This window comes from Anastrepha obliqua, chromosome 3 (genome assembly GCF_027943255.1).
Source record: "Anastrepha obliqua isolate idAnaObli1 chromosome 3, idAnaObli1_1.0, whole genome shotgun sequence".
Classification (NCBI taxonomy): Eukaryota; Metazoa; Arthropoda; class Insecta; order Diptera; family Tephritidae; genus Anastrepha; species Anastrepha obliqua.
In genome coordinates this window covers 103,467,833-103,481,843 of record NC_072894.1, presented here as the reverse complement: position 1 = coordinate 103,481,843, position 14,011 = coordinate 103,467,833, and the positions used below count along the sequence as shown (strand labels likewise).

Genomic DNA, 14,011 nt, shown 5'->3' with positions numbered 1-14,011 from the left:
CCACTCTTCTGACTGTGTTTCGAGTTGACTTTAGTGCTTACTTTTTTATGGGGTAGCAGTAATGATATAAGCGTGAGCTCGAATAAAAATATGCTTCTTGTAAGACATTGAAAGGCACTTCAACTCAGTTGTCTGCCAGTTGTCGAAGCGTAGAAAACGTGCAGCGCGCGAAGTAAGAGCGTCGTAAAAACGGGGTAAACAACTTTAGAGACTTGTTTTTCATTTGATTTTTTTTTATCAAACGAGGAAAACGAAGAAGCAGAAGCACAATTGAGGAGAAGAGAAAAAAAACACATAAACTCTGATTAATTTGAATTAATTGAAATAAAAAGACGGACTAGTGATTGAAATGCTCAAATGGAAAAGTGATGAAAGAGTTTTAATAATAATTTCGTATTTTAAAAATATTATTAATAAATAAAAAATAAAATAAAAAACTGAACGCCTATGCAAAAATAGAATATTTGAACTGTTTGTGGAAAAAGTACTTTTTAATAAAAAAAAATCATATAAATAATTGTGCAATAAAAACTGTTCGCGCTTTTAGAAAATATTTTCATTGCGCAAAGTGCCATTTCAAATTCAACAAAAACAAAAATACTACACAAAAATTTTGAAAACAGCTGATTAGTGCGTGAGCCTCGCTAACAGCTAACAAAGCCACATTCTTACATAGAAGAATACCAAATACTTAGTGCTTCAAGGTAAGTGCCGCTGTGCTTTATTTATCTTTTCATGTTACATACGAGTATAAGCAGATTTGCGCAAGCGCATTTTGTCAATTAGTCAAATATTAAGCAGGTAGCTCTAAAAAATTAGAGTTAACATTTGTTATGGAGATATATAGAGATCAACAAAATTGGAGCTAACAAATAATGGAGATCCAGAAATTAGAGCTAACAAATAATAGAGATAAAAAAAATTGGACACAATGGATTTGGTTTTCAGTTCCTAAAATGTCAAAACCTATAAACAAAGATCGACAGTTTATAGTAATTGATTTCCATATTTCTATTTTTTACTACTACTGTTTTCTACTACCAGTTCACTCTAAGTTCCAGCTACCTTAACTCAGTCAAAGTTCGCAACCTGTTGGCATATTTTCCATATCGGCTCTTGTTATAACGCCACTTGCGCGTTTCCTCGAATTATTTTATTGCTACTCTTTCTTTTCTGTGTCGAATAATCCGAGTTAATTTCATTTCTTAAATTAGTGCAATTAAAACAAAAGCATATATTTGCGCGCATTGACTGTAGCCTTTTTTTACTGAAGACCGTCTCTTTGAATTTGGAATTTTTTTGTAAATTTTTTATTAAAAAGTTATACATTTCTATTTACTGTCTTTATCTATACTTTAACTTGGGTGTACGAGCGCTCGCCCCTCGGTAGGCAAAAACAAAAACCTACGAGAATATTTCTGTCATGAAAAGGCTCCTCATAAAAACAGAAATACCTGCCGTACGTAGTCGGCTTGAAACCGTAGGTCCCTTCATTTGTGGAACAACATCTAGACGTACGCCACAAATAGGAGGAGGAGCTCGGCGAAACACCCAAAACGGGTGTAAGCGATAATTTTATATGTAGTTAGATTTATAGACCTATTTTCCTTACAAAACCCAATTTGGCAAGATTTTCGTGCATTTGAATTTCCCCCATTAGCCAATGAATTGAAGTTATTTTTCCTTAAAACTTTTTGGCTCAAACTTTATTGCTCATCTACTTACTACAAAACAGCCGTTATGTGCTTCATATTGTTGTTTATTATTCATTACTATTCCATTTTCATTATTTTTAGCTATTTTATAAGTAATAATAAAGCCGTTAAATTGACGGATTCCCCTAAAAACCGGTGTACCACCTCTAGAAATAATAAAATAAATCTGTTCTAGCGAAAATATATAAAAATATTTATTCCCCGCATTATATAATGAAAAAGCAGTACGTAAATTTAAAAATTTTCTCAGAAAAAATTCGGGAAAGTTCGCTTTTTGTCGGCCTTCTAAGTTTATATACCTAAACCCTTAAAATAATATTTGCATATTCAGAATTCTTTAAGCATTAAATCGAAAATTCGTCAAAATGACGGCATCCGTAAATATAGCAGACTTTTTTTTTCTACACCTTTCATTAGCTACGACCTTTCAACATTTAAGACCATGTTTTCATTGCTCCAAGCATATTTATTTAACGTAATATTTATAGTATTTGCATATAAGTTGGGCATTTGTGTCCCCTACAAAGGTTACAGTTCTTGTAACTCCCATTGTTTTGTCGAAAATCCTTGCGCACCAATTTCACTCCGGCTCTGCATCTTTCAATTGTTTCTTTAGCACACTTGCGGTTTCATGGTTTTGTCTGCGTTGCAGCTATTAAATTCAAATTGTTTTTGTAGAAACTAGGGCAGCCAGCGCAGGTAGTCGAGGCTTCTGCTCTACGCATACATACAAAATTAGTTCTCTGTTTTAGTTTTTCAAAATTGCCGTATTATATGGTATAGGTGCTTAGGGATTGCCTCGTTTAACTATAACTTTTCCGAGGTGTGTGAAAAGAAATAGCTGTTTATTAAGGTAAAGCGATTGTAGCGGGAAATTTGTTTGGAATTTTTTTCTAATGGTAAGCGGAAATTTTTTTTCTAATAGTGGACGGAAATTTTTTTTTGAATATTTTTTTCTAACGAAATTGTTTTTTTAATATTTTTTTTCTAATGGTATAATGCAAACTCGTACCGGAAAGTCATTTGACGTCACCAACTGGAGTTAGAATAGAATTAAAAGTTAGCTTAGAAGGCCACGAAAATGATTTGGCATCAATTTAAACCCTAACAACAAACTAAAGTGAATATAAATGTATAAGTAAAAATGATAAGCTTCAATTTTATTTATTATTATATTATTATTATTTTTTATTTATTATTATAATTTTTTTATTTATTATTATAATTTTTTTTTTATTTATTGTTATAATTTTTTTTATTTATTATATTATATATTTTTTTTATTTATTATTATAATTTTTTTATTTATGATTATAATTTTTTTTTTATTTATTATTATAATTTTTTTTATTTATTATTATAATTTTTTTATTTATGATTATAATTTTTTTATTTATTATTATAAACTTTTTTATTTATTATAATTTTTTTATTTATTTTTATAATTTTTATTTATTTATTACTGGCATTTCCCAGTGGGCTTCGCACCACCATACATAAAATGTTTTCTTTATATCGCAAGAAATTTTGCATATTAAGTTTTCTTTATAGAACTCGTAAAATGTTTAAACAGTTAATTAGTTGATTTTTTTCATTCAACATACTTTCTAAAGATGTCACAATAGCCTTTTCTGTACTTTTTTAAAATTTGATTGTGGTGGTCACCTATATACAGGTAAGGTGAAAGAGCCGATAAAAACTTGTAATTAAACTTTGATTCTTTAATTTCCATTTCAATTTTTTACGCTAAATAAATTATGCTAAAATAAATAAAGTTAAAAATGTTTTTCCAGTTCCTTGAATGCTCCAGTTTTATTATATTTTCGTCCAAAATTAATATTAACATAATACAACACACAACACTTACAACCACAACAGTACAACAGAAACGCTCATAAGCGGCCGTGTATTTGTTGTTGTTTTCCCCATACAGGCATTTCGTATGAGAGGAAACCATTACTCACATAAAATGTCAGGAACGGCTGCACCGATTTCAATCAAACTTCACACAAACTACCTCCTCAAAGATAGAAAAGAACTCTGAAATTTTTGTGTTAATCGGTTCGGCGGTTCTTGAGTTATAAGATTACCAAGGAAATGTAACTTCTTTTTATATATATAGATTATAATTTTTTTTCCAAAAATTTGTGGTGCCGTAGACGCTTCTGAACATACAACGAGGCAAATTATATTTTTCTGCTTAACTATGATGTAGAAATTCAACTTTCTGCAGGCCTCTCAAAAAAAAATTACAAAAAAAAATTCACTCTCTCCTAGTGCTCGTATTCATATGTAAAAATAAACTTTATTTACCACCAATAGCTCAGACTGAAGAAACAGGGTTCTACCAGATATGTCCAGTGCTGCGGCAATATTTATTTTATCGTGAGTTAAAAAGTATTTGTTGCAGTAGTTTTCAGTGGGCGGTGAAGTTCTACATAACACATGGGCCGAAAAGGGCCAGGGCCTAACAAAGAAGACATGTTTTTTTTGTTCAGAATTAGCTTTAATCATTAATGCAATTTCCATGAAAAACAAGGCAATCATTCAAGCGCCGCTCTAAAATTTTAATACCACTTTTGTAAGACGATTCATCTTTTACCTTACATTTTCTTTAAGTATAATATCTTAAAAATATTTTGCGAAAATTTGAAGTGAATCCGACAAATAGTTTTTGAGTTATTCAACAATTAACAAAGGGCACTCGGGCGCTCCGATTTCCTATCGATTTATGGATATAACCTTTTAAAAAGTATGCTCGAACAGCACGAAAAAGGCAGAACCGGGTGCCCAACCAAAGTGTTCAAAAAAAGTGATCCGGGAAAACCTTCGCCATTTCATTCCACTGCATTCCCTTCAAAATAGCGCAATGCGCTGAGCAATTGTTTCTTTTAAGAGCTATGAGCAAATAAACGCATGCCGCTTCTTCGTTCGTTCGTCAACATTCATACTTTAGTTCTCAAGGAGTCAAGCATTTTTTTCACTACAGATGTCCTGTTGTTTTTTACAGACCTTTGTTTTGTAACTTCAATCTCTTCGCAGAGCATAAAAAATGGCACTACTACACATGCATGTGTGCTCCAATGCATGGACGTGTACTTTTTTATTTATTTATTTTTTCCAAATTTGATTGTTTTCCACTCAATCACCAGCCAGCGCGCAACATCGCCAACATTAACTAAGAAAAATCACATTTTCACGCCTGCCTCACATTCTAGGGAAAGTCATGCTCTAGCAGATAGCAGATTACTTGTAAAAAATCAACGCTAAAAAACACAACATTTCAGTTAAACCAAAAAACAAAAAAAGAAAAAAATAAGGTAGAATCCGATTGCCAAAAACTGTAGAAAGGAAAATATTAAAAAAATTCGCAACACTTCAGTGAACGATCGATCACTTTTTGCTGCCTAAAAAACTAAGCAGTGCAGTTAGAATCAACCAAAAACCTAGTCATATATTTTTTAGTGACAAAACACCCGCTGCGTAATGCTCAAAATAGCGCACGCGCTTCAAGGTTACGTCTACCTCGAATGGCAAACAGTGAAGCGTGCAAAATTGCGAAAAAAACAAAAGGTTTTAAAGGAACTGATGACAGCTACTAAAAGACAATAAATACGCATGAATTGGTGTGGTACGGCAACTGAATGCCAGTTTTTGCGCCAGAAATAGGAATTTATAATTTGGCATAATTCTTAGGGACTGTCTAGAGTTGCACTACATTTTGTAGCAGCGAATATTACAACTAAGTTCAGCTGGCTGAGAGAGAGAGAGAGAGAGACTGCGCTTACAGAGCGCATGTTTTGCAATTTCCTTTACTCACTTAGAACAAACAAAAGAAAAACAAACAAATAAAGAAAACAATGTCAACAACAACTACAACAATAAAATTGATGGCATTGACAATTAAAACAATAATAAAGGGAAATAATGAGCAACACTAAACAGACCGACTAACAGAATAAGTAATCGTAACCTCCTCTCCATATGGCGGTGAGTTATTGTTTCTCATAAGCCCTCATATTTTTATACCTGCCATAAGTAAGTTTTAAATAATTTTTTTGCATGCAATTTGATGCTTTCTGATGCTTCTTCCAAAAAACTATTATCTGCAATTCAACAGAGCAGGTAGCAAATTGCGCGGTTTGTGCATATTTTTGTGTTTATCGCTAATTGGCATGACCATTTCTTTGCACACCATTGCAGTAGCACTTGCACTCCTTTTTGAGGATCGCCTATAAAAAAAAGGACGAGTTAAGCCAGGGCAGCATTTACACGTCTAACGTCAGAAGTAACAGAACAACGAACAGCAGCGCTGTATAAATGACAAAGTGACTGAAAAAATTAAAAAAAAAAACATTCTTAAATTAGGAAAAAACAAAAAAAATTTTACATAAAAAAAAATTTAAAATTTTTCGACATAAAAATTTTTTTTTTTTAATATTTAAAAAACAAAATTATCTGAAAGTGCAAAAAATAGGCGCATCTAAAATGACTGAAATGATGGAAGTGTGCATGCCCGATGTGGGCTTGAATATGGTAGGTTCAGCTGTAAAATACAATACTATTGAACTATAAAAGGAAGAGAGAAGTGTTAATAAGAGTGACATGAAAAGTAAAAACGACGTAGTGACAGAAAAATATTAAAAAATTATTAGTTTTAAATTAAAAAAAAAAAGCAAGAAATAGGCGCATCTAAAATAACTGAACTGATGGAAGTGCTAAAAAAGTTTAAAACCAACAATACTTTAATTTGTGCTGAGAATGTGAAAGTCAAAAGCGGATAAATACCAAGCTTCAGCCGCCGCCATGTTCGGTAAAGAACTTGCAGTTCGGTTTCGGTTCGGCTTCGTCTAAAAACCAGCTGAATCTGGACGAATACTTCTCCACATTGTTTTTTTTTTTAATTTTAGTTTTTCAAAATTTTTTAAATTTCGATATTTTTGAAAATTATTTAGAAATATCAACTGCTCGGACATCGAGTCTGGTTAATTAGTTTTTAAATAAAATTTTTTTTGTTAAAACATTCGGCTTCCGTTACAAATCAGCCGATGTTTGGTTGAATATTTCTCAACATTTTTTAAATTTCTATATTTTTTAAAATTTCATGGAAATATCAGCTGCTCCGACATCGAGTCGGGTTAGTGGGCAATTGTTCCTATCGGTTGCCTCTCGGCAGGCAATGGAAAACCTACGAGTGTTGCTCTTCCATGAAAAAAAGCTGCTCATAAAAAGAAACCATCTGCCGTTCGGAGGAGGCTTAAAACTGTAGGTGCCTGCATTTGTAGTGAAACATAGAGGCGCAAGCCATAAATAGTAGAAGATACACAACAACGGCTCGTAAGCGCCATGTACGCATATAAAATGATTTTTATTTTTGTAATTTTTAATAGCATGAGCAGACACGTTTTGAGCAGAAATTAATGTGATGAAGACTTGCGTGCCTGTGTTGCTTTTTTATTGAAAAAAAAAATATGCTATATATTTTTAAAACCTTAGCTTGTTTTTTACCTGTACCCTTTAAAATGTTCGGTTGGGTTTCGGCACGGCTTCGGCAGAAATAGGCCAAAGTGCGGTTCAGCCTTGAAAATCGATGTTTAGTTGTTCTCTAGTTAAAACTCTAAAAATACTTTTATTTTTCATAAAAAAAATTATAATTAAAAAAAAAATTTTTTTTTATTTACATTTTTTTTTTAAATTTAAATTTTTTCTTAAAGTTTATTATTTTTTAATATATTATTTTTTTTTTATATATTATTTTTTTAATCGATCATTTCTTTTTAATTAATTATTTTTTAATTCTAACAAAATTTCTTCATTCCTTTCATTTACAGATGAATCAGATATGCAAAGTCTGCGGTGAACCAGCCGCCGGTTTCCATTTTGGCGCCTTCACATGCGAGGGCTGTAAGGTAAGTACCATGAAAAACAAGTAGAAAGTAAGAAGAAGAATGAAGTGAATCGAAAATAATAACCGAAAATTATTATTGTTATTAAATAAAACAACAAAACTGCATATGTTGCAAGAAAAAATGTGTGCAAAAATCTAAGACAGCAACTGAAGTTAAAAAACACGCGTAAATTTAAAGAGCAATCGAAAACTCGAATATAACTAACAGCTGACTAGGAAAGCGGATTTGAATCTCAAATACAATACTGCCTGCAATTCAAAAAAATATCTGTTAAAAGTATAATTCTTCAAATCTATTTCCTCAAAAAAAAAAAAAATAATAATAAAAAATATATAATAAATAAAAATAATTTTAATTTCAAAGTCCACGGAAGCTACACTCTTCACGGGAAGAGAAGTAAAACTTAAACTTAACCTTCCACAGCTACTAGCCAGTTATTATGTTTTATCAATTCTTAAACCTTCTTCGGCTTTTAAATATTTTCAGAACATTTTTCCCTCATATTTTAAATCTAAAAAAATCTTAAAAAAAACACAAAATGTTTTTTGTTCATAAAACCATAATTTTGGTTATAAATAAATAATAGTACAAGGTGGCGCAAATTTAATCACAAATTCTCATAATAATGCATTTTTGTACTAAACTAAAAAACAAAATTATCTTGATTGATGGAAATATTTATTTTGACCTTTACGTGCTGCATTACTCCTCTATTTGTGTACTACAGCTGTCTAATTCATATTGTGAAATATGATGGGCGTGCGACGCCGTTTGCAAAAATTATGAATCTACCGATAAAGTGATTAATTTTGCGCCACTTTTCCATTTGCAAAAATTATAAATCTTCCGATAGGATGATTAATTTGCGCCACTTTTCCATTTGCAAAAATCATAAATCTTTCGATAGAATTATTAATTTTGCGCTACCTTGTCATTTGCAAACATCACAAAACTTCCTATAAGATGATTAATTTTGCGCCACCTGTACTAACTTATTTTTTTTATCAATTTCATACACCGCACCTATTCTTGTTACAAAAAAAGGATGTATATTTTACGCCCAACGGAAGTTAAAATAATAAATAAAAAATCTTTGAGTCAAAATTGTTCCTGCTTTCAATTAAAAAAAAAAGTATTTAAATTACAAAATTCACTTAAATGATATACAAAAAAATTGTAATTACAAAGAGAAAAAAATAATTTGAAAAAAAAAATCACCACAAGAATTTACAATATCCATTAATTATTCAAAAATTGTCTTCTCTTCTCCACAGTCGTTCTTCGGACGCTCCTACAATAATATCACATCGATTAGCGAGTGTAAGAACAATGGCAACTGCGTGATTGATAAAAAGAATCGCACCACCTGCAAAGCCTGCCGCCTACGCAAATGCTTCACGGTGGGCATGTCAAAAGGTGGTTCTCGCTATGGTCGCCGCTCCAACTGGTTCAAGATACACTGCTTGCTGCAGGAACAGCAACAGCAAGCCATTGATGCAGCGAATAAGGCCGCAGCTGCTGCTGCTGCCGGCGGCAATCAAGTCACAACGCAAAATGCCGCTGGTTTCGTTGATATGGCCAGCGCGGCCGCCGCCGCTGCTGCTACGGCAGCCAAACAACACATACATTCGCTTAATCCACACATGGCTGCCGCCGGCGGCTTACTCGGCTATCCTGGTTACCATTTGCCTGAAATGATGGCACAGACTGCACCTTTTATGTCTACACGTCATCCTGCCGCCGATGCTGCTGGTACGCTGCCCTTCTTCATGATGAACCAAATACCGAGCATGGGCTCAGCGCAGTCTGCCTTCCAGTTGCCACCACATCTACTTTTCCCCGCCGCTGCTGCGGCCGCTTATCATCCAAATTCCGCCCTCGCTGCGGCAGCGGCTGTTGATGTTGCCTACCGTTCAGAAATGTACAATAAACACCGCCAGTCTGTCGATTCAGCTAAATCTGGCGATTCGGCGCATCGTTATTCTCCACAAATTGCCGCCACGGCTGCGGAGCAGCGTGTTCGCGAACAGCAACAACAACAACAATCAGCACGTCACTCACCGGAATTGTGCGTGTCGGGTGGCGACGATGATGAGGACGATGAATTGGATGTGCACTCGCCTTCACCTATCATGGCGACCACAAAAACACACCAGCGTGCTGTTCACCAAGTGCAAGAAGCGCAACAAGCACAACAACAAAAGTTGCATCACCACCAAATACACAGCCCCATTGCAATACGTGCCACACCGCACACCACCTCCACACTCAGCAACACACTCTCCGTCCCGGTGCCTACCTCTGCGCTTACACCCAACTCAGTTAGTTCGCCAACACACCAACCTAGCTCTCCAACACCAACAGCCAGCGCTGTCGCCGAATCTGCAGCGCTCTCTTTCGCCGCTAAAATGCAATCACTCTCTCCGGTCTCCGTCTGCTCCATTAGTGCTGAGAGCTTTAGCGCCACAAGCCCACAACTACGTAATGCCAGTAATGTTGCTGATGCGCAGGATTGCCCCATGGATTTGAGCATGAAAGCGGTCAGCTCGACGTCGCACGGTTCGACCCATAGCAGCAATACCAGCAGGGGTAGTGGCGTTTGCGATATGCATTGCGAACTGAGTGAAGAAGAAGCATCGGCGATTGATGTACGTCGTAAATTCTATCAGTTTAATAGTGAACAAAGCTGCGAGTCGGATAGTTCGTCTGATGGCAGTGGTGCCGCTGTGGGAGTAAGTAAGCGTCAGAAAATGATCGATGAGGGTTACAACTCGGTGGGTTATGCCTCGTCACAGGGTTCAACAGCATCGACGACGTCAGCGGCGAGCTTGCACGGCATCTTCGTATGCGTGTAGATCATGCATATGTATGCATATGCACATACATACTCGTATATTGTGTTTTCGGCGCCGGCGCTCAGTGCAAATGTGGCTTAGAGTAGGCGCTGTGGGAGGAGCTCACTCGCCGCCAACAAAGCTGTCATTATTCGTTCTTGTTGTTGTTATTTTTATTCGTTCATGCTTGTTTTTGTGATTTTTGATCGGTGCAACTGTTCAAATGCAAATGAGCACACACTCACACATAGCGATTTAAGGCAACGTGTGCTCTCCAACACCACTTTGATCGAATTCGCACGCCTACACATATTTGAATTGCTCACGCTCACCTAACGGTCGTAACAGCTTACCATTAGTGTATTAGATGACATTTCCAAACCATAGGCAGATACACAAGCGCACTCTTCTTTCTCCTTTGCGCACACAGTACACTCAAATCGCACCGAGTTAGATATTTTAAATGAGTTAAAGCGAGATGGCGATGCAATGCAGGCGCTTGTTAGACGGCAAACGAAGAAACAAATGAGCGCAAAACAACAACTACATATGTATGTATAACAATAACATGTGTGTGTGTGTACAATCAAATCCAAATATATTTACTACTGTAATTGAATTTAATGGCAATTTAGTCGCATTTAGTCGATTTTAATTTAATTAATGCAAATTTAAATGGAAATGTTTTTAAAAGTTATGTTAGTTTTTAGTGAAATGTGGACATATGGAAATATGATAAACGCGAAGTGTTAGAAAAATAATCTGTCAAAAAGTATATGAAAGTTAGGTAGTTTTTAATGAAAATAGAAACGGAAAAAACTGTTTATTAGCACCACCAATTAATTCTTAATTAATATAATGTAAACTTAGAAGATTTTTGTAAATAGTTAGCTATTCCCCAAGTTTTAAATGCTATAACTATGTTTTTTTTTCGTAAATTTTCATATTTGCGCTTACAAAAAATTCTATTTATTATGTTTGTCCACGCGCGCATCTTCTGTATTTATTACTGCTTGACTTCACTGTAAATAACTAATTAATATATGTCTATATATATTTATATATATATGTATCTATGTATGTATACGTAAACACATGCACACATAAATGCATAATCGTTTTAGTTTTAGTTTTATTTTCAGTTGTCGAGATTGAAATATCAAAAATATGAAAACAAATATTATGCACGTCCAAAACTTTTAGCTTTTATTGGTTTTTAGTCTTTCAATAGTTAGAATTGAATTTATTTGTTTATTGCTGCGCAGAAATAAAATAAATTATATGAATAGTTCTAAGCAAATTTTAAAAGTGAAATAAAAAAATATACCAGAATATTACAAATTCAAAAAAAAAATTGTTTCTATTTTCCTGGAGTGAATAATTTTGCATTGGAGTTGCTTGTAGTTGCTGACATCACTGCAACCAAGTGCGATTTTCTCATTTCACAGGCTGGTAGGTAAGTGAAATGCTTGAAGTATGACTCTGGTACTCCTCAAGTAGCACTAAAGGGACGTTTTGAAACCATTATGAAACCTCCAACAGGCAGATATCTACAGTCAGCCAGAGCTGTTGATGTGATGGAGAGGATTGATGGGATTTAGGTTGGTGCACTGCTCCAGGCTGTCGAAGAAAGAAGCACCCAGTGAACTTCATCGTCTAGCTCGATGGAGCGACCTACAGTTTTAAGTCGACTCCGTGCAGCAAATATTTTTTATGTGGAGCTCTTTCATGGCAGAAATACACTCGGAGGTTTGCCGTTGCTTGTCAAAGCCAGGCGACACTTTTTCTGTTATTTGCGCTTTTATGCACGAAGCTTCGAATCTACGAACTCCTGAATGGCAGTCATACACCAACCCATTCGGCTACGGTGGCAGCCATATAGCCGTTATAATCCTGTCAACTACCTGCATTTCTCTTTATACTTCCATATTTTTGACTTCAGAGGACCTTGAGCATTTACGTTCTCCATATACCAAAGCACTAAAAGGTAAGTGAAGAAAAAAGGCTTGGCATGCGGGCTTCTCGCGCTTAAAGTGTAACGCTGTGCTTGTGTACGTTTGCTGCATTTTAACCACTGCACCCAGATTTATGGATTCCGCTTGCTGGATGCTCAATATCTCATCAACTGATGCCATTACTTTGGGCACAAATATGCCAACTCTTAAAGGAGAACTCCTTTTGGGGTTCTCGAGCCATTTGTGTACAGGAAAGGAGTGAATCTTTAAATATCTCTCTGTGTTGAGTAGAGTCGTAGTAGAGAATCCTTTTCATTATATTTACTTTTGGCACAGTGTTTTATTAGCAGCATTTGCTAGGAAAAGTCTGCACGAAGCTTTCCCGCGCCGCGTAATTTTTGCCTATCCTTCTTGGGAGTTCACAATTGAGAAGTTACGATCGAGCTCTCTATAAACAAAAAATATGTCACGCACATTCACAGGCAGCAATGAATGTAGACTAAATGCAAAAAAAATATATAAAAAATACCTACCATGAGTTTTGCCGTCAAACCGGCTCTTATCACTAAATCAATTTGAGGGGGCAAATTAGCTCGCAAGGCTTAAGCATCAAACTCGCTAATATAGACTGCGGCCATGTCATAGTAAAGTTAGTAAAAATGACTGGTAAATTACCAAAACGTATTACTACAATAAACCGGGTAATATTTTTCCTTGTATATGTTTTTGTGGTGGTGGCGATGGTTGTTATAGCCTCCTCAGCTGTTAACGCTGCCGCAGGCGCAGAACAAGTGCGCGCTAAAGCCTGTATAAGAATGAATATTTAGTGCCACAGCAATGGCCAGCGCGGTGCGCACTATCCAGTGTTACAGTTGCTGCTGACCGCCCCATTGCTGTTGCTGTTCGCCATGCACGTGTTCGCCAGCTTTTGTTGCTGGTTATGTTGACTGTGCCGCTGCTGACGCGCCACACAACTCTTTCACAACTTAATGAAGCGATTAAAATTCCGCACCGCAACACGAATGACTTTTATATGTGTTAATATTAAGTTTATTATTTGAAGCAGCACGTGGTTGTTTTGGGCAGCAGTCAACAGGCAACAAGTAACAGGCAACAAGTAACAGGCAGCGCCTGGAAATCACAAACCCAACTAAGCAGGAGTTAACCAGCAGCTGCGCGTCAGTTTATACTTTATTCTTATTTTTGGTTTTTGTGTTGTTTTTTTTTTAGTTTTTTTCATGAGCACACTTCCCGCTCTCTCACCCCACCTACACACACGCATAGAAATCCATATATAGCTATAATTCTGCGTGCAGCGTATGTCTGCTGCCGGTTGCTCGCGTCAAGCAGCGCATAACAAATAGTTGCGCCATCCTAGTCTCACATTCTTTGCTGCTTTGTGATTCTTCAGCAGCTACAAAATATACTTATTTAAAAGAAAAAAGAAGTAAAACTATCTGCTGGCTACTTGGCTGGTACACCGACAAGTTTGGTTGCCTTCAAGTGGCAAAGTAGTTAATAAAAATTTAATAAAGTCGCCATTGTGGTTGAAGCAGCGAATGACAGCGAAAAAGTATTATGGCCTAAAGAGCTTTAAT

At 35.5% G+C, this 14,011-nt stretch overlaps 1 protein-coding gene across 1 annotated transcript; it reads left to right on the top strand.

Annotated features, from left to right (window-relative positions):
- Nucleotides 1-455: 455 nt before the first annotated feature.
- On the top strand, nucleotides 456-11,354 carry LOC129242866 (zygotic gap protein knirps). Its single transcript, XM_054879757.1, has 3 exons — nucleotides 456-704; nucleotides 7,547-7,624; nucleotides 8,899-11,354. Exons 2-3 carry the CDS (start codon nucleotides 7,547-7,549, stop codon nucleotides 10,477-10,479), a joined length of 1,659 nt encoding a protein of 552 aa, XP_054735732.1. The 5' UTR covers nucleotides 456-704; the 3' UTR covers nucleotides 10,480-11,354.
- Nucleotides 11,355-14,011: the final 2,657 nt, after the last annotated feature.

Coding starts and splice junctions, on each gene's coding strand:
- LOC129242866 (XM_054879757.1), top strand. CDS start 7,547: ATGAATCAGATATGCAAAGTCTGCGGTGAACCAGCCGCCGGTTTCCAT. Junction 7,625..8,898: donor TCACATGCGAGGGCTGTAAG/GTAAGTACCATG, acceptor TCTTCTCCACAG/TCGTTCTTCGGACGCTCCTA.